Raw genomic sequence first — 24,374 nt, forward strand, 5'->3', positions numbered from 1 at the left:
CTGCAGGCTATAAACCTTGTTGCCTTCAGGGTTGCTCGCTGTGCTGGTTTTGGCTGGGATAGAATTAATTTTCTTCATAGTAGCTGGTATGGGACTATGTTTTGGATTTGTGCTGGAAACAGTGTTTGTCAACAGGGATGTTTTCCTTACTGCTGAGCAGTGCTCACACAGAGTCCAGGCCTTTTCTGCTTCTCACCCCACCCCACCAGGGAGCAGGCTGGGGGTGCACAAGGAGTTGGGAGGGGACACAGCCGGGACAGCTGAGCCCAACTGACCAAAGGGATATCCCACACCATATGACGTCATGCTCAGCAACAAAAAGCTGGGGGAAGAAGAAGGAAGGGGGGGGATGTTCATAGGTATGGTGTTTTGTCTTCCCAAGTCACCATTACGCGTGATGGAGTCCTGCTTTCCTGGACATGGCTGAACACCTGCCTGCTGATGGGAAGTAGTGATTGAATTCCTTGTTTTGCTTTGCTTGCGTGCATGGCTTTTGCTTTACCTATTAAACTAGCTTTATTTCACCCCAGGAGTTTTCTCACTTTTACTCTTCTGATTCTTTCCCCCATCCCTCTGTGTGGGGAGTGAGTGAGCGGCTGCGTGGGGCTGAGCTGCCTACAGGGGTTAAACCATGAAAGTTGCCTTCAGTCACTTAATTCATCAGACTCCCTATTAGAGAAGCATATCTTTGCATGACAAATCAGCAACCTATACCACCCATAATAAATATTCTGCTAAAGCAATATCCTTGGAGGGTAATCTGCAAAGGCAAAAGTAAGGTGGCTGAATGGAATCTGTGGTATGGTTGTCATGTGAATACCATATACCTGTGGATAAAAGAGCATGTATGCTGATAAGGTTGTGTGACAGGCCATATATAGCAGAAACATTTACAAAAAGTACAAGCATGTCCTGACCGTAGAGCAGAGTTGTAGCACAGGTGCTATAGGGCCTGCAGGCTTCAAGAGCGATGTGGCTGAGAAGTTGTGTGGGCCCAGAAAGAAAGTTACTGCTACATTATCTTCTGTGCAGGGGAAGAACAAAAGCAAAAGGTGAGCTTGCTGACAAGATGGGCAGGGACTCGGCAACATGAGCATCTTTCTACACTGGGGATGGCGAAGGCAGGGTTTTGGAAGGGAAGCTGGGAGTTCCCTTTAGGGAAATAGTGGGAAAGTAGCTGTGCCAGCAGCCTGGTAAGGATGGTCTGGCTAGAAGTGAGTTGGAAAGAGTATTCAGAATAAAAAGCTTGTAAGCACCTTGATGATATAAGATGATGTTAAGAATTTCAGATAAGGGAGGCGAGGGGAACAGCTGCTTGAAGTGAAAGGGAAGAGGTCTCCTGAACATACATCCTGTTGTACGTAAGATCTTCTTGAAAGTTTAAAAACAGGCCTCCACAATGACATTTTAAAAGGTAAAGTAGAATTTAACAATTTTAAGGCAATCTCATGGCTTGTTGATATCTGACCTGTGTTTTTGAACTCCACAGAATTGGAATTACTGTGGTTTCTTTTTAGGATGTGAATAATAATCACATCTGTCAGTTCATTATTACTGCTGTTAAGACTGACATGGCTGACCCTACCTGACCCAATTCAGTCATTCAGCTATATAATACAAACACTTCTTCTACCTTTCACCCCTCTCAGAAAAATTTCTTTGCTTGCAAGTAAAGTGGCTACTTCAGAAATTCCATGCACAGTGCCTGAGAAGGCTGCACAGACTGTTTTCATTATTTAATGAGTTGTATACTGGCTTTTTTACTTGCATATGTACAGCTGTGTGCGTAGAGAAAGAGGAAAAATATTGCAGGAAAGAAGTAGGGAATATGTCTCAAACATTCCCCACTATATTTCTGCTGCTAGCCACTGGAGCTAACCACTGAATGGTGATTACAGACACTGGACGACTGACTTTTTCATCACTGTCTGCTAGACCTACATAGGTTAGTGGGGGTATGTGATGTTAACATCTATACTTCCTTGAGAAATTCAGTACTAGAGATTGTAAGGGTGTTCCTGAATCTTTATTTTAAGTACCATCACTCCCAAAGAAATGACAGGATGTGGGAGCTACTAGTTGACTCTGAATCCACTGTTAAAAGAAATGAGCATAAGGTAAAAGCAAATGGGAATTTACAGAATGGAAAGGTGCTTTCCACTAATTTGTTCACTATACTTTCTATGTAAGAAATGCTGGTGAGTTTTAAGCATGGACTGGTATGATCTTCAGCAGTTTATTGGCCTGGAGAGTAAAAGCAACCGCATAACAACACCTCCAGCATTTGGCTAAGCATTTAACAGATTGCAGACTGAGGCTCAATGTTTCCTGCTAGGCTAGGCAGTGTTCAAATCCCGGAGTGCGGCCTTTTCACAATCCAAGATCCATAACCCATTGATGTAGATAAATATGTATGTGTGTGCTCAAATAAATATGTACGGTATATATACTATACTGTGCTATAGTGTTTATAATTTATAGTGATACAGTGTAAACTATCTGTTATCTCTCTGTATTGTATCTAGTTTGTAAGTGCTGGCTAAATAAAATGCAGATCACAGTATTTTGCATAGTTAAATAACACAATTCATGCCATAAGACGTGAACATACATTTATTCAAAAGCTGGTGCAAGAAGAGATAGAACATTAGAAAGCCAAACTTTAGTAATTATTTTATATTAAGCAGATACATACCAGTGAATGCCAGTGTGATGAGAAAACTGAACTTCAGTGATTGACTTAGATTTTGAGTAAAGCAGACAGAAGGAGTGAGATATGATTTGGGCCAGTGGTCGGCTGCGCTTACCGTACAGTGAGAACAAAACTTTCCAGTTGAGTGGAAGCTAAGGAGAGAAATGTACAGGAAAAGAAAGAAATAAAGTAAGACCCATGAAAGGCTCTGAAACTGAGGGATAAACTGAATGGAAGAATTAGAGTAGAGGATCTCATGAGTATTTGATGACAATCACATGATCTTTGCTGCTTCCTTGTCAATAAGTTGAAGAGAAGTTGGAATTTTGACAAATAAGTATATTTCAATGGTTGTATGGGGAAAGCTTTACATGATACTGGTTGCTTTAATGTGAGGAGAATAATTGGTGATAGTTCTTTTATGATTGTCATGGGTGGCAGTTATATTTACCATCTTAGCATTGAAGAGAATGGGAGAGAGAAAAGAGGTTGGAGAATGAGTGGTTTATAGACTAAAAAAGGTTTTATCGGTAATGAAGTGAGGGAATTCTACAAGACTGGGTCAAACCAGCACTCCACCCTGGCCAGTAGCCTGTATCAGCTGAAGAATGTTTTGGAAACAGCAATATACAGCTTCAGAAGTAAAACACCAATAGGACAAATATTTTCCTTGCTCCCAATGTGTGTTGGGATTCTTTTTCTGAAACTTGAAAAGGAAAACTTTCAGGAAAGAAAGGTTTTCTTTGAAACATCCAATCTGCTTTAAACCCTATTATGTTCTTAATCTTCATGTTATTTTAAGCCAATAAATTTGGGGGGAAGCGGTTGGACTAAAAATCTCCCAGTTTAAAATATAGTCTTTTAAAATTGCACTAATTTTCCTTTGTCCTTTTAGAGGGAGGGAAGATGCATTCAGGTTCATAATTTGTCCTGCCACCTTCTATTTTGCATGCCACCCTTATGCATCTCTTCTCTAAACTAACTGTTCCAAGTCTGTTCAATCTTTTTGGATGCCAAAACCTTCCATGTCTTAATCTCCTCCTTTTTCTCTGAACTCTTTGTTTTCCAAAATTTTTTGACCTGCAGTGACCAGAGTTGAATACAATATTCCAGATCATAGTGAACCATCACTTTATATTAATGGAATTCTAGTTTTCTTTCATTTGCCTTTTGCAACCTAATACTCGCTTGGTTTCTTTAACTGCCAGTACACATTGCACCATATTTTCCGTTGAACTACCCATGAAGAGTCCTAGGCCTTTTATCTTAGCTTTTACAGTTTTGTCAGGAACCAGAATTGTGTAGATGTAATCCTTTTATTCCATCCGCAAACATTTCTGAGCGTTGAATCCAGTTGTATGTTACTTTTTAAAGCTGATCTATGAAAGACTTCAGTCCTCTCTGCTTTTAAATAACTTCAACATGCAGAAGGATTGTGACATTCCTATATTGTTATCATACAATAAAAAGTGTTTTAAAGCTTCATTTTTAAAGAAGTACTTTGCAACTGTTGCTTATAGCAACTCCTTGAGATTAGATTAGAAAGAATGATTGTATCCCATAAAATAATCTTGTTTTTCATTTATTCTTTATGTGACAATGTTGTCAGTATGCCAAAATGGTAGCAGACAGCATTTGAAGAGAGGAGACCATGCTGTCAGAGTAGCGTTGAGAAAGCTGAGGAACTGCTGAACGCAAAGCAGAAGGGTATAGTGAGTACTGTATTTCCACCACCATTATACAGTTCACACACACACGGCTTTATTATCTTAATCACCATTTTAAGTACATGCTTTGGCAGGACCTCTCCAGTTCTTGGGGAGAAAGAGAAATGAGCTGGTTCCCTGTTGTTTTCGGAAGGATGTACAAGCTTTAACAGCCAAATTATTATTAATTCACTGATTTTTATAATACCACCATCACCAGATTCGCACACACACCACAAGAAAATTGGCATTATACTTCTATTTTACACATGCCAGATGTTGTCCAGTCTTTTCAGTAGTTTTTCATATTTGTCAATCTTTTTCTGCATTTTCAACTGAACATTGTCATCTGATTTTCTAAACATACTTCATTGCCAGGAACATTTGAAAAATCCATAATACTTCCAAATTCCCTTACTCTGGACAAATTTCTCTGCCCCACAATGTTGTCACCTGTTTGAAGGCTGTATTTGCAGAAGCCGGTGCTGTGTACTACCGACTTGTCATGTTATGCTTCAGCTGACTTCATGGTCCGCAAACACCTCTGGTGCTTACATCTTTCCTGCCTTTTGTCTTTGCTTTATTACATGTGATGTGAATAACCTTTTCCTGTGAGGCTGATACTAAACTTTGTCAGCTCTCCTTTATAGAGATGCTTAAAATTTGACAAATTATTTTTGTGACATTTCATTTTTCCATCTATTTCTGCCTCTTATGTCTTTGTTCTTATGTGTATAGCAGGTTACTCTTAATAAGAATATTTAGGTTTTTAAGGCCCATAATCCCATTATTTTTTTTCTTGAGGTTCTTGTGAAGTTTGCCTTCAACAGATGCTCATGGCTTTGTGATGTTTTGCTATGTTCTCTGTCCATTTCTTCCATCCTTTCTCTCAGTGGGAAGCTTGACCTCATTCAACTCCTCAGTACACTATGAAGCACTGATTTCTTCCTCTTTGCCCAACACAGACTTCCTTTAGATAAAAAGTTGTCTGATCTGTTTCTGCATGAAAATACTTTGTATTCGTTACATTGTCAGTCCATCTGGACAATGCTGCTTAAAATCTAAGTGGTGTTAATAATGTTGTTATTCTCTGTCCTTCTGGTGTATATCATTAAACTGCAGGTTTAAAGTGTACATTCCGTGTTGAAAATTATATGCTTTTTTTTTTCAGGGGGTTGATAAATTAACCTGTATCTAAATAATGTGCTAAAAAACCCTTTAAATGGAATATTGAATTTCTTAAGTATTAAACATTGGCAGTTTCAATTGAGTAAGATCTCGCATGATGAAGCTCTGAGTTAGCGCTTCCAGGAAAAGTAAAAGAAAAGGCTTTCTGTTTAGAGTCTAATGCTGATGTCATGACTTTGCATTGCCTTGATAGTTCTGCTGAACAACTGTTTTGGGATGACATTTTAAGACAGTAGGAGCTGTCAGCTCTGCTGATGGCTACTGCTTCTGTAGCAGAGCTGGCAAGGAGACTATATGCTTGCACTGCACTGCAGCCTCCCTGTCTCTGAGTTTGGTGTAATAGCCTAAACCACTGGGGAGAATGAGTTTGCATTGGAAGCTGAAGTGGTTAAGGAACGAGCAGGCGTTCTGTGATGGTGGGAGCAGGAGGAGGCAGAGCCAGTTGCCAAAATGCTGTTTCATTCCAGTACAGTTGGATTTACTGGCGAGCATCAGGGTATTGCTGAGAGGGTCTTGTCGTACTGCTCTGTCTGACTTCTCAATTGGTGCAGAAGTCAGTTGGATAAAACTAGCAATTCCTATTGTGTGAAGTCAATTAGTAGGCAATGCATTGTCTGCCAAGTGCCTCTTGGGAAGATGCCTTCAGTAACAGGACTGCTTATCTCCAAATAGCTGCCAGTGAAAATGGAAGGAGAATAAAGCCTGTGGTGGTCCTCTCTTTTTCCCTTCTGGCGTGATAAAGCTCAAAGCAAAATTAAGTAGTCAGCAGCTCAGTAAAGGTACTTCTTAATCTTTATTTACTTAGTACAATTGTATCTGTACTAGTTACACCCTTTCTGAAAAATTAATTCTCCTCTTTATTATCTAAATAAACTCACACACAGCTAAATAAGAATACCTAAGCTTTTCTTTTCAGGGTCTGTCTGATCAATGTGGTATTACTTGAGAAAAAAATACTTCATATATATTTTAAAAAACAAAGCGATTGGTTGAGCACCGAGACTCCCCCAGTTTTAGTGCACCTACTAATCCTGCAGGAAGCACAGAATTAAAAAGGTGCACAGATGCACCTTTGCCATTGGGCCAAATGAAAAGGTTTCATACAATGAGTGACCTGCAGGAAACATTTACTGGCTGGAAGAATGAGCCCAGAGGGTTGTGGTGAATGGAGTTAAATCCAGTTGGTGGCAGGTCACAAGTGGTGTTCCCCAGGGCTCAGTATTGGGGCCGGTTCTGTTTAATATCTTTATCAATGATCTGGATGAGGGGATCGAGTGCACCCTCAGCAAGTTTGCCGATGACACCAAGTTGGGAGGCAGGGTTGTTCCGCTCGAGGGTAGGAAGGCTCTACAAGAGGGGTCTGGTCAGGCTGGATCGATGGGCTGAGGCTAATTGTATGAAGTTCAACAAGGCCAAGTGCCGGGTCCTGCACTTGGGTCACAGCAACCCCATGCAGTGCTACAGGCTTGGGGAAGAGTGGCTGGAAAGCTGCCCGGCACAAAAAGACCTGGGGGTGCTGGTGGACAGCCGGCTGAATATGAGCCGGCAGTGTGCCCAGGTGGCCAAGGCGGCCAACGGCATCCTGGCCTGCATCAGAAATAGTGTGGCCAGCAGGAGCAGGGGGGTGGTTGTTCCCCTGTACTCGGGACTGGTGAGGCCGCACCTCGAGTACTGTGTTCAGTTTTGGGCCCCTCACTACAGGAAAGACATGGAGGTGCTGGACCATGTCCAGAGGAGGGCAGCAAAGCTGGTGAGGGGCCTGGAGCACAAGTCTTATGAGGAGCAGCTGAGGGAGCTGGGGCTGTTTAGCCTGGAGAAAAGGAGGCTGAGGGGAACAGGCTGCCCAGGGAAGTGGTTGAGTCACTATCCCTGGAGGTATTCAAAAAATGTGTAGACAAGGCACTTCAGGACATGGTTTAGTGGACTTGATGATCTTAAAGGTCTTTTCCAACCCAAATGATTCTATTATTCTATGATCTTGGGAACTTTAAAAAAATTCCCATATCCCTATTATTTTAATGCCTGTATTGCAAATGTTGTGAGGCAAAATACCTTGCCCATAAATGTTACATGCTAATAGTCTTCAAACTTTTGTTGTTTAGTGTGCCTTACTTTATCCTTTTTGCATTGGCTTAAGCAAAGCATGATACATTATTCATTCATTAGAAACATCATGATTCAAGTTGATTTAGATTTTGTTGTTTAAACCTCTCCCCTTTTCCAGAAATTTTTATGGGATGCTCTTTCATTGGCATGTTCAGTCTATTGAGCTTAACCAACTCCAGTAGTCTAATGCACCTAGCGCTCTCCTCCTTTGTCATACAGCTCATATATTAAAGGCGTTAAAGGTCATTCTTAAGTTTCAAAACTATTACTTTAATTGGTTTTAGAAAGTATAGCCTTTCTAATGGTGATAGCATTTATCAGCCTCTATGCAGGCATTCCTTCCACATTTTAGTTTTTCTGCACCGTTAATCTCTTTTCACTTGGTTGCATTTTAGAATTCACCTTCTGCGTGAAAATTCTTTGAATGATCGGCAGAAATAACTCTGGTTCCCTTCAAATAGAGACTTTTTGGCATGTGTTCAAACAGACTATCAGAAACCTTACAAACAGTGACCCAGCAGCAATTCTATTAATTGTACTGGTACCTTCTCTCAGAATGGTGCGAGTAAGTGACAGGCTCTTATTTCAAAAGAAGAGGCCAAGAAGCCATTAATGAGCTAGACTTCCTTGTGAAAATGCTGGTCTTACATTCTTCTGATTTTTCTCTTCTCTTCTATGTCTTGAATTACCAATCAAAGTGGTTCTAAAACCTCTTTCCTTACTGTAGTATTATGAATAAAAGAAAATAAATGCAATAAGTGTTTCGGGGGGGCAGAATTACCTGCTCTGATGACCACAGCTTTGTATAAATTATTATTTAAGCAAACAAGCATGGAATTAAGTTGATTTTTGTTTATATTAATACCATTTAAGTAATCAAAGCAAGGACTTAATTAAATTTGCTTCTTTTTTAGAAGGATAGCAGTCACTACAATGGTGTTTTGGTGAGGAGGAAGGTTTGCTGGAGGGGCAACAGTTGTATAAATAATTTTAGTCATTGTAAGGGGCAGAAAAGACCCTATACCCCACAATATATGAAATGAAAAAAACATATAGGAGTCAGGAATTTTAACAGTTCATCTTCATAATCCAGTGTAGTGAAAAGTCACTGACTTCCTAATTACTATGGCCTTCAATATAAAGTTGTCCTTTCTTATGAATGGAACTTTCTAATGTTTGATTGCCAAAACTAGAAGCTGTACAGTTGTTTCATGATAACTTTATTTACATTTCCCATGAGTTTCCTGATCTGTCTCCTCAGTATTGTCTCATCATACCTTCCTGATTTCTACTATTTTTCTTCATGTTTTCATCTTCCTCCATCTAATTCTCCCTTATACTTTGTTTTGATAAGTCTGTTGATTAATGATTGTGTCTTATGCCAAGCACTCAACTACATCTTTGTGAGCTGTGTGATACTAAGCAGGATTAAAAGCTCCTGAGATTGCTTCTCACAGTAACACTCAAATTATATTAAAGGAGAAGGGGGAAAAAAATGAAAGGGAAAGGAGAGAAAGGGGAAAAAGAAGAAGGAAAAGAGGGGAAAGGAAATGAGATCTGACAGAATTGAACTTGACAGATGGAATTAACCAAGACAGAGTGACGAGCGACCTGATCACACTGCAGACACTGGGGAAGTGCTCTGCGTAAATGCAGAATTCTGTTTGAGAACTGGGAGCTCTGTGTATGTATCATTTCCAAGCTAAGTTTGGCATGTGTACAGTTTCACCATTTTTGTTGTCTTTTAAAATTCATCCTTACGTAAAAGTCCAAAGTATAGCCTTAAATAAATAGCTATTGAACAGAGACACTCTTACATTGAGATGCAAAGATGCTTCTAAGGATCTTTTCTTTACAGAGAAAAGTCACTTGGAAAGGGTTTAGCCACATTTATTGAAGACAGTTCAAAGACTCACATAGAAGGAAAACTGAAACGTTGGAGATAAGGCAGCTTTCTCTATTTTTAGCAGCTCAAAGTGTGATTCAGCTATCTACAGTAGCCTGACAGAAATGAGAGCAAACCCTGCATCTTTGCAGCTTGAAAGGAATGGGTCCGAATGCTGAGGGGAGGATGCAATAGGTTACGAGACATTAAATCGATGATTGCTTTCCAGTGTCTGCATTTGTTTCAGCTTTCTAGTTTAACTCAAAACATTGGTCTTTTTAGGACTTATACAGAATGTTAGCTCATAAATATAATTTACTTCTGAAACAGTTATGCTGTCAGCTGGAAGTCTTGCACATCCAGTGAAGTTCTGGAAAGGTTTTGCTAAGTTGGTTTCTATATATACATATGTATACATAGTCATTGGTCTTGTTTCACTATGTATTGTTAAGATTTTTAGTAGGTTGCAAGAATCCTCTATAACAGTATCTGTCTTTTTCCAGAAAATATACTGACCTTCCAATGCTAAATAGATACATCTCTTTGGTCTCACTATAAAATGTTTCACAGTCATTTAATTATTCTTATGGCTCTTTTTGAAACTTTTCTGATTTATCAAAATCTTTTCTTAATTCCTGACGTAACAAATGCATACAATACTGCCAGTGTATGCAGGTATCAAGTGAAAAGATGATGTCTACTTATGGATAAAAAAATTAATTATTATAGTATTCAGTTGCTTCTGAATACTGATACTTACTTTGGTCAGTAGGAAGCCAGAAAAATGTGCCAGTTTTTGAATTTTCAGAAATTGCTAGATTGAGATAAATTGCATTAAAAGATACATAAGTACCTTGTGGAGACATTACTATCTTCTAAATGCCCCTTTGACAAAGTCACATGATCTGACTAACATGTTCTCAGCTCTTAATCTAACATTCTAAACTTTTGAGCGACTTCATATAGCTGCCAGGTTTTTAAAATGAACTTTTCTCATACTTGCTTCTCTTCAACTGTACTTCATGTGTACTTTTCTTCAAATCTTTTCTTATCTTCTTCCCTTCCCAAAGGTTTTTAAGACCAATGTGTTTTTAAGACCAATCCTGACTAATGGATTGGACTTGATATTCAAAATTTTACCACTGGACTGGGGAGGCGTTCAGATTTTTCAGTGAAATATAGCGCTTAGGCTTCTGTTTTGCTTAAAATTTACTGCATCTTAATGTCCAGAAGCTTATATCAAATAAGAGTACCTGATTTTTAGGTGCATTATTATTAGTTATAATGTATTAGTTATAAGCTTACCTTTTCCCTAGAAGTTTGTTCAAAAGAATTCACAGGAGTATGGCTTTACATATGGAGGAGGACCAAAAAAAGTTTCCTAATGAAATGGAAATATCTGGTGCAAAACATCTGACATGAAACTAAAATTTAATATCAATATACACTGTGACTGAATTTTTCCACATTCTGCAGCACCTAATTTTAAAGGCAATCCCTGGTCATGTTTAGGCTGTTAATACAAATATGGCTATTAAAATTATTTGAAAGTCTTTGCATGAAAATAAACGTAATACTACTCCACATTTTTACTAGAAAGGTTTTATGACTTGCCACTCCCTGTCATAAGTGACACTCGCTTTAGACTGTCATCTGTGGCACCAGTGATGTGAATACAGTTCTCTCTATATACTTTTCTTTGATTGTGGGAAGGTCATTATTTCTTAGCAAAACCAGTTTTTATGCCCATTGCAATATAAAACAAAATGGTTTGTTTGCTTTATCAAAAATGTAGAAATTGCTGAAGTCTTAACATCTTTCATATGATATATGCATGTAAGCACACAATAATTACATGTGAATAACGAAAAATGCATTGAATAAATGTGAATCAAATTATAATTGGGTAAAGGAATCTATTGAGGTATTAATTTCTTTACCTTAATATATTTAATTTGCCGATACAGATTTCACTGAATTACATTTAACTTATCTTGGGGATTCCTGCCTTAATATTTCTCAGGCAAAACTTAAAATATATTCCATTTGACTGCCTCAAAAATAGATGGTTTTACTAGTTTGATAGCTAATCCTGTCTGCTTAGCACACACGAGAGAAATGATTTGTCATGCTTTTACTCAAATATCTTCCTAATCTGAAAATTACTGGTAAATCATGTGGCTTTACGCTTTTAAAAAAAAAAAAACACAACAACTTTCTTATTTAGTTGTCAGACATTTTTGTAGTTATAATATTTAATCTGTTCTTTATTAGCATGTGTTCTATGCTGCCATTGTTCACATCTTTGACTTTCTTCATACCCTCGTGTCCTATCTTAAAAACTAATTAAATTCAGAGGGCAGAGGATAATTTCAACAGTCAAGAGGACATAGAGACACAAAACACAACTGATCAAGAAACATGTGAAAACGGTGCTGGTTTCCAGAGACACTGGAAGTGGGTGCTGGCCAGAATGAACACCATTCCACTTCTGGGGGTTTTGTGCAAGTTTCTGGTGGGTATTGAAGTAGAGGCGACACCTTGAGGCACCTCTCTGACTCTGCCAAGGGAAAGAAAATAACTCAAGAATGGAATAAATGAAAATTATGGGGACAAGCATGAAGGGAAGCTGGAGAAGGCCCATCTAGCTCTTCCAGAAAAACCCTCATAGATCTCTGACAGCTGTGCCACACTCCAAAGGTGTTGTTACTCTTAGATTTTATTTTCACATATGGCTCTTCACTACTGATAACTTTTTCTCAGCAATAATGTGTGACTTTACTGTAAAGAAACTATGGATCCTGACTTTTCACTATTTTGTGTTTCATCATCAATGGAATGCTTTCTTCATTATTTACATGTTGTTAAATACATAGTCCAGTAAGCAGCAACCACTTGTGAAAAGTATTCTCAGTTAAAAAACTTCATTTAGATTTTTATGGCAAGTTTATGGTCTAAGTCCGTGTATTGTTTAACAGGTAGCAAGGACTCCTGCCACACTGCCGGTCTTGCACAACACTGGGATGCTCAAGCTAGTGTTTCTGCTCAGTGAGAACAGGTTGACAAGTCACTGCTTGTGATAAGCCAAGAGTATAGCAGGATTACATCTATTTTTTTGTGAATTTAATACAGTTGCTCTGAACAGCTCAAGTAGTTTTTGTAGTATAACAACCCTCATCAAAAATGGGCTAATTAGAGTGGCTTTAACTTGACTCTAGGTAACTCGGGCTAATTGCACTGGTGCTGCACTCTGACAGATGCCAAAGTACTGAGCAAATAATTCTTTAAGCAGTGGTGCATTTTGCCTACACCCTGAATCTGTAATAATTAAGGAACGTAAAGCCTATCATCATTAATGGTGCTGTAAGGTTCAGAGCATGAGATGGCCCTTTCTGTGATGAAAAATTAAACAAATGCAGGTTTGGGACTTGCTTTTGAGTAAATGCGATGAATTGTTTAATAGCTTTAGAATGACAATTCTTCTTACTTTTTTGATGTAGTGCAGACTAAGGAGTCGTCTGTCATTTACAATCAATCCCCTGAGGAAATATTTGATAGAACAATTAGACTGGGTGTTAACAGTTTGGCAAGCTTTAGGGCAACATTGACAGTGATTCTTTATATGCAAATATTTAGGAAACTGTCAACCAGATTTATTAATACACAGAATCAGAGCCTGAAATTCTAAAGTGCAAGTAATACAGTTGTTCAAAATACATCTTTTGTTTTGTTAGACATGGATGATATCACAGATTTCAACAGAATTCTGCTGCCGAAGTTAGAAGCGACATTTAGTGGATATAAGCACTCTGGAGGTGCAATTGTTGAGAAAGAAAAAAAGGTACTTTGTTTAATAGCCTCAAGGATTCCTGTAGCAAAGGGAGACCATTACTGTTTCCTGATTTTAAAAACAAACAAACAAAAAAACCCAAACCTGGCAGATGTTGCATATGATGAGACATGTGTTGGCTGTGTATTGCAGTTCTTCAGATTCAGGAGCTGCGCTGAATCCCATCACTGAAATCTATTTTCTGTTTTCTGACAGCTGTTTTTGCCATTTACTTTAAAAGCAGATGGGGAAAATGCAAAGAAGAGCTGTCAATTTTATTACCATGTATAATCAGCATCTGTGCAATACATCAGACTCATTGCACAGCTTACACTTTCTTCTCTGTAGTAAAAATTCTTTGGGGATTTCTTGACAACCTTCTTGCAGACTTTTTGTAAATGAGTAGATGCTGGAATTGAAAGTATAGATTAATTAACTTCTAAAGCCACTATTGTATTGACCAAATTTACTTAATCAAGATGTTATGTTCTGATTGGTTTAATTATAAAATATATGGCTAATTTGCAGCTCCGTATTCAAATTCTTGTTTTCTTACTTTTTTTTAGATACATCTCTGACCCCTTAACATGCATTTAGGTGCAGCACATCTCTGTGCAGTATTTTTTACCTTTCTCTACTGAGCAGGCTTAGTATATTGTACCCCATCTGCATGATTTAAAATAAAAATGACTCTGTAGAGAACAGGGTGTTCTTCATTCCCACTCTGCCCTCTTTCCTGGTGCAGGAGTCTTTCATAGAAATGACTTTTTATAGTGGAAAAATAAGCTAGTTTAAAAGTGTCAGTATAAATAAGCATGTTGTCTGTCTCTGTAAGTGCGGAAGTAGTAATCAGTAATGGTGTGCTGCAGGCTTATAGTAGAGAACAGCATCCTCCTGGAAAGTGTCAAGTGATTTACATGTCACAGGGCTCTCTGGGGACCGGGTGGGAAGAATCTGTCTACTGGCTGGGGACCTACTTTGATTTGATTTCATTAGGTTGGAAGTCACAACTGCAGAAGCACCTTTGTTTCTTAGAATAGTAGATGGTTGTACACTACAGTGTCTGCAGTGATAAGCAGTGGGGAAAGATTTAGAAAAAGAAATGTTCACAGTACATTTCCGAGATAGGAGAGATTAGGGAACAGTCTTCAAAAAAGGTTTCAACCGGTTTGGCAGTGTTAAAAGACAGTAAAACACTTATGTATTGATGCAGGACTTCTTTGAAGTGAAACACTAAAAGGAGCAGGAGACTTAATACTAAGAGCATTAATTAGCGTTTATGTGGTGATGGGCAGAGCACTTCTTATACATGAGGCAGTGCAAGCTTTGATGAAGCATGTACTTAACTGTCTTCCTCCATTATCTTATCTTATTAAATATGCTACTAAAATTGACTGTGGCTTTTGAAAAAGAAACCACCAAGGCACTGTTTATGATACATAGATGATCATTTATAAAAAAGAATGACTTCTGGGATGACTTTGAAGGGAGATGTTGTGCACAAAATTTAATACAAGTTCCATGGAAAAATACTGATATTAGCTTTTTGTTCTTCTGTAATATAATGGTACTTCTGGCCATGTCATTTGCGAGCACCTAATAGCTGATTTTTTCAGTAATAGATAACTACAACCCGTCCTATTCCAGAATTAAAAATGTTTCATTTAATATGAGGAATTAATATAAAAGAGCTTTTAATTACTATGGGTTTTATCAGTAGAATGCAAATTTCCTTTAGATATTAGTCTATCTGTGCTTTGTGACCCTGGAATATATCTAATTAGATTTTCTCTGGAATAGTGGATGCAAATTTGCACTCTGTGAAATTCAGCTGATTCTGGGAAGATAAAGCAGAAGATTACAGGATAACAAAGCTTGAAAATGTGATTTTGATTTACTTTCTTTACAGACAAAGTGGGGTATAAAAGATTTGTCTTCTTTATTTATATAATCTTATTTTTCCTGATTTTATACTAATCTCATTTTCTAAAATGTGATGTGCTTTAGCGCATACACTTTGGCATGAGTTAAGAAAGCACATACATAGATGATCCTACTATAAAAAAATCCTTTATCTAGAAGAGCTTGTAAATTTATCCCAGCACTGCACTGTCTGTCTATTAGACTATAAATTTCTCACTAAAAGGAAATGTTAGGTAAACTTGATGTGGAGTTCATTTTATATATCCACCAGTGAATTGGTAGTTCGCTCTATTAGAACTGCTAGAAAATTAGCTTTCAGAAATATACTGTAGTAGGACTTCTTCAGGTTTTGGATCCATATAATTTGTAGACAAATTGGACAGCAGTAAAGTAAATCTGCTACTCTATCTTCTCATAAAGAATGACATACATGTATCCTGTAAGGTACTTCAGTTTATAGAACTAATATATATTTAAATTAAAAGAGGAAAATGGAAAATACTTTGTGTCTTAATTTAATGCTAAACCTTGTCTTTCTCAAGTTACATTCCATATTGTGTCTAGTTAAGAGCATTCTGTGTTTAAAGATAGGTGAGCGTAGACTGGAGCGCCTCCAGCCCTAGGTTACAAATCTCTACATCATGGGCTAATAGGCAGCATTTATATATGAGGCTTGTGGCAGCCTCATGTGGGAGCTTTGCCACTGCAATATCTGTCTTTCCCATACACACAGAGGCATTTTCACACAGAGGCATTTTCCCCCAGTCTCTCTCTCTCCAGCAATTCGAGTCTTCCTCTGTAATATGGCCTAATCCTTCCCTATCCTTTTTACCCTCCTCCCCTTTCCAGTCCTCTGCATATGCCCTATGTGTTTCCCTGTGCAAGATATTCTTTGGCTGGTTTTCAAAGCTACACATCTGATAAATGTCTGGTCATGCTATCCCTGGTGGTTAGGCAGTCGGTTGCTGCCAAATAGAGTGTGTAACAGGAATGGATGGATGGCTACCATTCCCATCATGGCTGGGTTAATTTGGTTTCTCATCTCCTTCCCATTGCTAAAATAAGGAAATTTTTAGAAATTTATTATCTGAAGGTTTTACCTCGCTTTGACCTAGCCAGCTGAGTAGAAAAGTATCTAGATGATAAGCATGCATAATCTTTATTTTCTGGGGAAACTAAGCTAAAAATGTAGTGTAAGAACAGAAAATACTTGGGTTTGGTTTAACTTGGTGTTGACCTTTAACTTAAGCAAGTTTTTACGTATTCGATGTTTGCCTTCTGCATCTACTCAAGTGTATTGGAGAAGAGTGACCTTGTTCCTTTATAGCCTAGTCAGTACTCCTTGTCTAATGCAAAATGTGTTTCATGGGTCCAAAAGGCTCAGCCAAGGTGAAGAAAGCGTGTGAAAGAATATCATGTTTATGGAAAAAGTTAACAGTCTTGTGCCATGGAATTCCCTGCAGTGTTTAAAATATACCTGAAAACTGTAGCAAGGTGGCAACATTTTCCTAGTTAAGGACTTTTTTAAAACATGGACCCTGTCTAACACAGCTCCAATGGAGATTTCTGTGTGTCAAGAAGATTTTTTTAAGGCTTTTTTTTTTCTTGGCTTCTTTATAAGCCATTCAAGAACAAATTCTGCTAAGGTAAAGCATAGTAAGACTTAAGAGATTTTGAGTATTAAATTTATAAATATCTTCATCTGAACAAAACTTCACAAAGGCAACAAAAAATCCTTCTTCAGTTCAGCTATACAGTGATCTCTGGAGAAACTTTACAAAAACAGGCAATTGTTGTAAGAATAGTTTCTTGGAAAGGCTTACTCAAAGTGAATATATGAGCTCATTAGTCACGTTGCACACACAGAGACTCATATGTCTCTTTATCAGAGTAAAAGTGAAACAGAAGAGAGTTAATAGGACAAGGGTAAAAGGGAAAAAATAGCTAATATTCCTGCATCTAGATTTAAGAAGGCTTTCTGACCTTAGATTCTGAATCAATGTCCAAGTAATTTAAAGTAGTGCAGTAAATTCTACAGAATTTTGATTCCTTATACAAAATAGATTTTTGGCATTGTCTTTACATACATAGATCATAGTAAGAGTTAATACCTGTGCTTGAAAGAGGGAAATAGAAAGCTTATTAGATAAGCATGGTATGTAGTTTGAATAATACTGCCTTTTCCTGTTGTACTTTTTAGTATAAATACTTTCATTCCTTATGTCTACCATAACCATGAAATACACTGGTGTGTGAAGAAGTAGTTTCTATTTTAAATGTGCTTATTGCTGAATCTGTTTTGGCTTGTTGGCAAGTGGGCCATAGGTCTTTATCAGCATAGATTTCCCATATGCAAAGCTCTGGAAGTTAAAAAAATTCTTGGAAAACGGTTTCCATCAGCAAATTCACACTTTGTAGTGTGGCAAGTTTCAGTCACAGTCACTGTACACACAAAGCAAATGTGGCCAGTAACATAAACGACAATTTTAGATTAAAATACTTGTTTAAAGAATTTAGAGGTGTAGCTGTGCAATCCTAGTATTATATCTTAAAGAAAATGTGTTATGTACTGTATCCAAAGAAATCATGTGTGCGTGTCTAAAAATCTGGTATTTACCTTACTGCAGGTAGCAACATATGTTATTTGTTCTGTAGGAACATTCCTCTCTCCTTTCCTATGGTTTGCATATTTCAGTGATTAACTCACAGAAGTCTTTAGACATTTCTAAATAAAATTTATTATAAAAATTGCTGTATGTGAATAATACATAGGGAGTCAATTAACACTAACTCAAGTTTGAATTTTTTAATGACAATTCTAGCTTAAATTTTACAAAAATCTTGTGTGCTCTGAAAATAAGTTTTCTTTAGATACAAAATCAAGATTGGGATTTAATTTCAACATTGTACTCTCTAGGTTAAAAGGTTTGGTTTTATAGACAAAAACTGATTTTTTTGTAATGAAAACTGAAATGACCTTGTTTCTCAAGATAAAAATTATACTGAAAAAGAAAGCAAAAGCAGCCTTCTTTGTTACAGTCTACCCCCTCTAGTTTGTTATGGCTTTAGATTGCCTTTTGGCTTGGGTTTTGTATTTTCATGTTGTTGCTATTCTTTTGCAGACGGTTAGAACAAAATTCAATCAAGGTCATACCTCCTGGAGCTTTCTCACCATATAAAAAGCTTCGAAGAATGTACGTACCCAATAATTTAGATATAATTTTTTATTTTCTCATATATATATACATACACATATACATATATATCTATATATAAAAATAAAAAACAAGTCAAGGTCATACAGAGGAACTGTAGTCGATGTGTGAGCATTTAAGAAAGTTTGACTGCTGGGAGATTAACTGATATGGTAGCCTGGTTATTAACACCATATAGCACCTTTGTCACATTAATAATAACTGTTTTTTACCAAGTATTGAAATTATTTAATATGGTTCTGCATAGAAGCAATATGTTACTGTAGTGAACATTCTATAAAAAAAATAAATTAATGGGGATAAGCCACTGTTATTTCAGAATATCTTTGACGCTGTATAGTCCTATGGCCATAGCAAACAGAGAATTCTTTATAAAATGTACTTAAGCAATTGGGAAAAGTAAATCTTTTTGTCATTTTTTTTCAAGCATTTGAAAGTTCTATTTTTAACCATGCATTTTGTTTCAGTGTACTGACAATTTTAGTGGTTTTATATTAAAATTCTTTGGCTACGTCTCACATAAATATTTTAATTTCTCTCTCCCTTCCATGCCTAATTCTAATTACTTATTATTTTAACGTTTGCTATTTTGAAAATAGCTTGAATTAATTGAATCAAATTTAATTTATTTCAGTGACCTGAGCAATAACCAGATCTCTGAAGCAGCTCCAGATGCTTTCCAGGGCTTACGTTCACTCAATTCACTGTAGGTATCTGTTTGACCTGTAAAAACAGAAGCAAATTTCTCATATTCTTATAGTGAAACTATTTTGGATTTTTGGCTCCCTCCAGAATTTTCATACAAATTCAATCAATTCTGAAAGTTGTAAAAATAATTTCAGAGTGTTAGAGTGATGATTGAATATTGTATCACAACTGGATATTAAAAATGTATGTCTTTTTTATAAATATGTTCATGGCAAAGAGTTGAACAAAATCAAACATTTCTTTTATTCCCCAGTTAGTTGTTCTTAGAAACAGCAAATTCACTTACCAAGGTCCCTTGGTAAGGCTGTTAACAGTGAGGTGCTGATTCTGCTGAGAGCTCTTTGGGCAACACACCTTTTGGGAAAATGTGTGATCCTGCTACCTCACAGGACCACAAGGATCTTGCAAGTATCAAGTTGCTGCTGTTAAATTCTCTTCAGGAAAATGGAAACTTCTTAAAAGTCAAAATCACATAGTATATGCCTTTCATAATGGCGGCTTTGTTTGCTTTATTATTTCCTGGTACAGTGTCCTCTATGGCAATAAAATTACAGAACTTCCAAAGGGCCTATTTGAAGGACTCTTTTCTCTGCAATTGCTGTGAGTATTTTTATAATATTTATTCTATTTTGGAGTAACTCAGAGGGTAAACATGATGAGAGATTTATGCCTGGAGAAGAACTGGCTGGAAATCCCATCTGTAAGATCAGAGTATAATGAAAATAAACTATGTTAAAGCCAAAGGAGTCAAGACTGTTGTAGGCCAGCTTGCCGTTCATCCACAAATTTGATCATATCTCAGCTAATGTCTCAGCCTAAAATGATTAAAATGAAACTATTCTGTTGTGTGGAATTTATAAAGATAAAACACATAAGATATGATACTGTCTTGCCCTGTAAACAGCATATAGTATATATGAAGTTGTGTGGAACCATAGAAGGGATATTTGTATGTTTTATAAAGAGAAAATATGTAGTGGAAATGCTATGTAATTTTATTTCTAGTTGTACCCATGGAAGAACAGAGTTGCAGTACAGTTTCATTGATGACTTTTAATGTTTTCTGACATGGTGATATGTTTATCAAATATTGTCCATATTTAGCATAAGAGGCTGTGCACTAGTTGTACTGTGTAAAAGAATTTTGTAAAATAGGCCATAAAACAACAGTGGTGATTTTGGAAGAAATTGTCCCAGAATAACTGACTTGATTTAAAGCTTCCTCTTAAAGAATTTAAAACTTCTTCCCACGTGATTAGAAGTATTTAATGTCCAGACTTCATAGTGTAGTGATTGGGAAAATGTCTATTGTTAAACAACTCATTGAAGAAAGTGAAACAGTAAGTAAAATCAAAGAAGATGCAAGTTCTAGCACCACCTAGAGGTTTACATTTTGATTTATTTTAGTCACAAACTAGTATAAGGGGGTGGGGGGTGCATTCCTATTTTCCCTTAAAGAGATAGTTATAAATAGTAGATAGTTTTAGTTATAAAAACATATTTCAGATTTTGTAAAAAAAAAGGAAGTGTCTTTTCTCTGAACTTCAGTTTATTCTGTATTAAAAATATGTCCATAGCTTGATATACTTTGCATAGACAATACATTTCAGTCTAAGTAAATTTCTACTTGTGTGGTGAAACTTTTTATCAGGGCGTTGGTTTTCAAATCCACCATTCCATTCCATTTCTGGCTGGAAATGGGAAAAAATAAAAACTTTCGTTATAAAAATGCATCTAGTTGAATGACGTTTTTATTTTTTTCTCTTCAAAAGCATGAAGAAGTTGGTTTAGATTGGCTTGTTTGCTTTAACTTTAGAAGTCTGGGTGGTACAGGGAAGAAAAGTTTCCCTTTGAAGATGGAGAGGAAAAAAGATCCAAGACAGATTTGGATATATTCCATGCCACCGGTTTTTACTACAACTCTGTTAATGCGGCAGCATGCTGATTAGTAACATATAATTAAAAGTGCCACTGCACATCTCTTCCAGCTAATGAACACAGTGTTCAGTTCCTTTTTTTGTTTGTTTATTTATTTGGCAAAAGGAACTGGTTTTCCTTGCAGATACTTGATTTTTTAAACTTGTTTCTTTGCACAGACAAATACCACACACACGTTCTACTAGCACATACAAGAAATGTGATTTTAGCTGAATAAACCCACACATTTCAACTCCAAGGTGCAAATATTTAGGAATGATTTCAGATCACCTAAATAAGATATTTCAAGTCACTGAAATGCCTTATGTCACTGTCAATTAATATTTGTTTCTACAGCTCTTGTTCAGATTACAAATGCACACAAAGAATTATCTGTGAAAAACACTGAAGCTGCAGTGACACTGAGCGAATTTTTTCAATTTTGTAATTGTCTTCTATTAAACAGATTATTGAATGCCAACAAGATCAATTGCCTGCGAGTTGATGCCTTTCAAGATCTGCACAACTTGAATCTTCTTTCTTTGTATGACAACAAGCTTCAGACCATTGCAAAAGGCACCTTCTCACCCCTACGTGCAATTCAGACCTTGTATGTATGCTCTTGTTTATGGTTGTCTTTAGTATGACTTCATATCCTACAGTGTACTAAAAATATCAGGAACTGCTGAGACCAAAGGGAAATAATGTGTGAAATTATCATTTTTTTCTTCATGAAAGGCATTTGGCTCAGAACCCATTTATCTGTGACTGCCATCTGAAGTGGCTGGCGGATTATCTTCATACAAACCCCATTGAGACCAGTGGTGCCCGTTGCACCAGCCCCCGCCGTCTGGCAAACAAAAGGATTGGCCAGATCAAAAGCAAGAAATTCCGCTGCTCAGGTAATTTTCTTAGTTCAGCTGCTATTTTTCTTTTGTTGGCAAAAACAGTGGTTATAGAAGTTCTAATGAAGGCAGCTGGCTCTAAGGAATTGCTAAACATTGCAGAATCTTTTTTAGTTCTTTGACTGAAGGGGGGGAAATCATGAAAGTCATAGACTATTGGATCACGGAACATTACTATAGTTAACACATTTGGCACTATTTCTGAGTAGCATTGAATCTAACAGAAGAAATGCAATATATAATACTTAAGAATGAAATGCTAAAGTTATTCACTACAAGTATCACCAACATAAATCATTTTGTAAAATTTCCACAAGGCTCTGGAGTATGTGAAAGATCTAAAAATTTCTAGCGAAATATGGAAACATGACATATTCATTCTATACAGGGAGCTTACCTCATACTGAAATTTACTGTTTTCTTTTTTCTAATCTTACTCCATTTCCTACTTACATTTCTCTAAAACCTAACTTTTGTCATATGGTATCCAGCTGTTCCAGGTGCATTTCACATTCTACAGTTTATTCAGTCTCAAGTGCAAATACCAGATGCGAACTGTTTGTTATCCATGTTCCGGCTACATTTATGACTATTCACACTTTGTTGTTTATCAGCTCTCGTTGTGAATACACATTTTTTTCACTTAATTATCTGTAGTTAACTGTAGTCCATACGTAATCTAATAAAACTCATTCTTTGCTTGCTGACATTCAGGTGCATCTTCTATTTTTTTTCTCTTTATTTAGCTAAAGAACAGTATTTCATTCCAGGTAGGTTTGGCTCTGCAGTAAGATTGACTAACTGCAGATACTCTCTCCCTTTCCCCCAAAAAGCAAAGTTTGTTAGAGCTTTTAGGAAACTGATGCATGTGTATTAACATTAGTCAATACCTGTAGCTAGACATAGTTTTCCTTTGTAGATTACTAGTAGTTCTGTTTTCTGAATATGAGAGCTTAGCATGCAGCTCCATTTACTTTTTTTTTGTCTCACAAATTTGCACACAACCTACCAAAATTATACCTCTACTTAAATTATTTAGAAGGTTGCACCTGCTAGTTCATATTTCAATTGACACCTTTACTTACCTCGTACGTTGCCTTTCTGCCACTACTGTTTTTAAAATGTAGCTCCTGAGCTGCTTTTAAACACAGGAAACCATACTACCATCAAAGAGCTAGTACAACTTTAAAAAAAATAAATGTTTTACAAATGAACATTTTCTTCCTTTGCTTTCATGCTCTACACTGGCTGCTGCTACTGCTTGCTCACCCTCCTTGAGTTTACAAAATCACAGTGGAATGCTTGGAAAAGAAAGCTGATATTCTTCATTAAAGGCATTCTGTGGTCACACACATACAATGAATCAGAAATGCTTTCCATTAAAGAAAATACAACTTTAGAGTTGGGGTGAAACAGCAATTTACACACTGCTTTAAGCTACAATACATCTATGATATTTTCACAAAAGAATTACTGATGTTGGCCCTAGCTCTTTGAAATACGTTTCTTTCTTTATTTTACCTTGCTTGTCAGGTGTGTGCACTGATTTCTTAATAGAAAAAAAAAATGATGCATTTGCATTATGTTCCTAACAGATTATAAATGATTGATTGGCACAATAAACAAGGGAATAACAAATCTATTGCTGAATTACAGTATGTGATTTGCAAGCAGGGTTTTCTACCATAGTTTATCACCTAGAAAAATATCTACAATAATTTATTATGACACCAGTGCACTTGTTCTTTCAAGTACTACAGGAATATTGTCATTCCGCAGTGATCTTAGTCTTTGTCTTTTAAGCTGATGTGTTTAACAGCTCTTCTCCTAATGCTGTGTGATGTATCACTTAAATTTGGAGCAATCATGTGAAGTTCTTCATGCCCTCATACTAATATGCTGGTTTGAATATGAAGAAAAGACAAAATGAAATACAAAATAAGGCAGCAATTTGTCAGCATTGGCAGCCGCAAAAATGTGTTTTAAAGCAGCATAAAACAGAGGGGGATTCAATTTCTCAAACCTGTAGTACCACTCAATTCCTTAATGAGTAGAACAGCTGTATTCCTGCCACAGAGTGACTTCTACTCAACCTTGCCAGCACAACTTTTGTCTCTGAGTTAGAAGTGTTTTCTTGCCAGCAAATGTCTTCACAGCCTGTTTATAATATGGCCACACATGCAGTTTAGGTTTGTTTATGTACCCTTAAAAAAATGCTATTCCTGGGAAAAAAAGAAGAAAAAGAATTAAATTAATCACAAAGTGCTACAGACTTGCTTCTTGAAATACAGCTTCTGTGC

General features: G+C 36.8%; 1 protein-coding gene across 21 annotated transcripts in view; it reads left to right on the forward strand.

Annotated features, from left to right (window-relative positions):
- The window catches only part of SLIT2 (slit guidance ligand 2), a 274,531-nt gene that overhangs the window by 178,971 nt on the left and 71,186 nt on the right, over positions 1-24,374 (forward strand). For 16 of the 21 annotated variants that reach the window (XM_030013996.2, XM_030014001.2, XM_030013938.2 and 13 more), the window contains 6 exons: positions 18,452-18,523; positions 19,179-19,250; positions 19,781-19,852; positions 21,636-21,779; positions 21,908-22,071; positions 22,821-22,844. In XM_030013996.2, coding sequence (XP_029869856.1) covers positions 18,452-18,523; positions 19,179-19,250; positions 19,781-19,852; positions 21,636-21,779; positions 21,908-22,071; positions 22,821-22,844 — 548 coding nt within the window. The remainder of the gene's footprint in view (positions 1-18,451; positions 18,524-19,178; positions 19,251-19,780; positions 19,853-21,635; positions 21,780-21,907; positions 22,072-22,820; positions 22,845-24,374) is intronic. The other 5 variants (XM_030013983.2, XM_041123922.1, XM_030014053.2 and 2 more) reach the window with 1 other exon arrangement.

This window comes from Aquila chrysaetos, chromosome 1, assembly GCF_900496995.4.
Source record: "Aquila chrysaetos chrysaetos chromosome 1, bAquChr1.4, whole genome shotgun sequence".
Taxonomy (NCBI): domain Eukaryota; kingdom Metazoa; phylum Chordata; class Aves; order Accipitriformes; family Accipitridae; genus Aquila; species Aquila chrysaetos.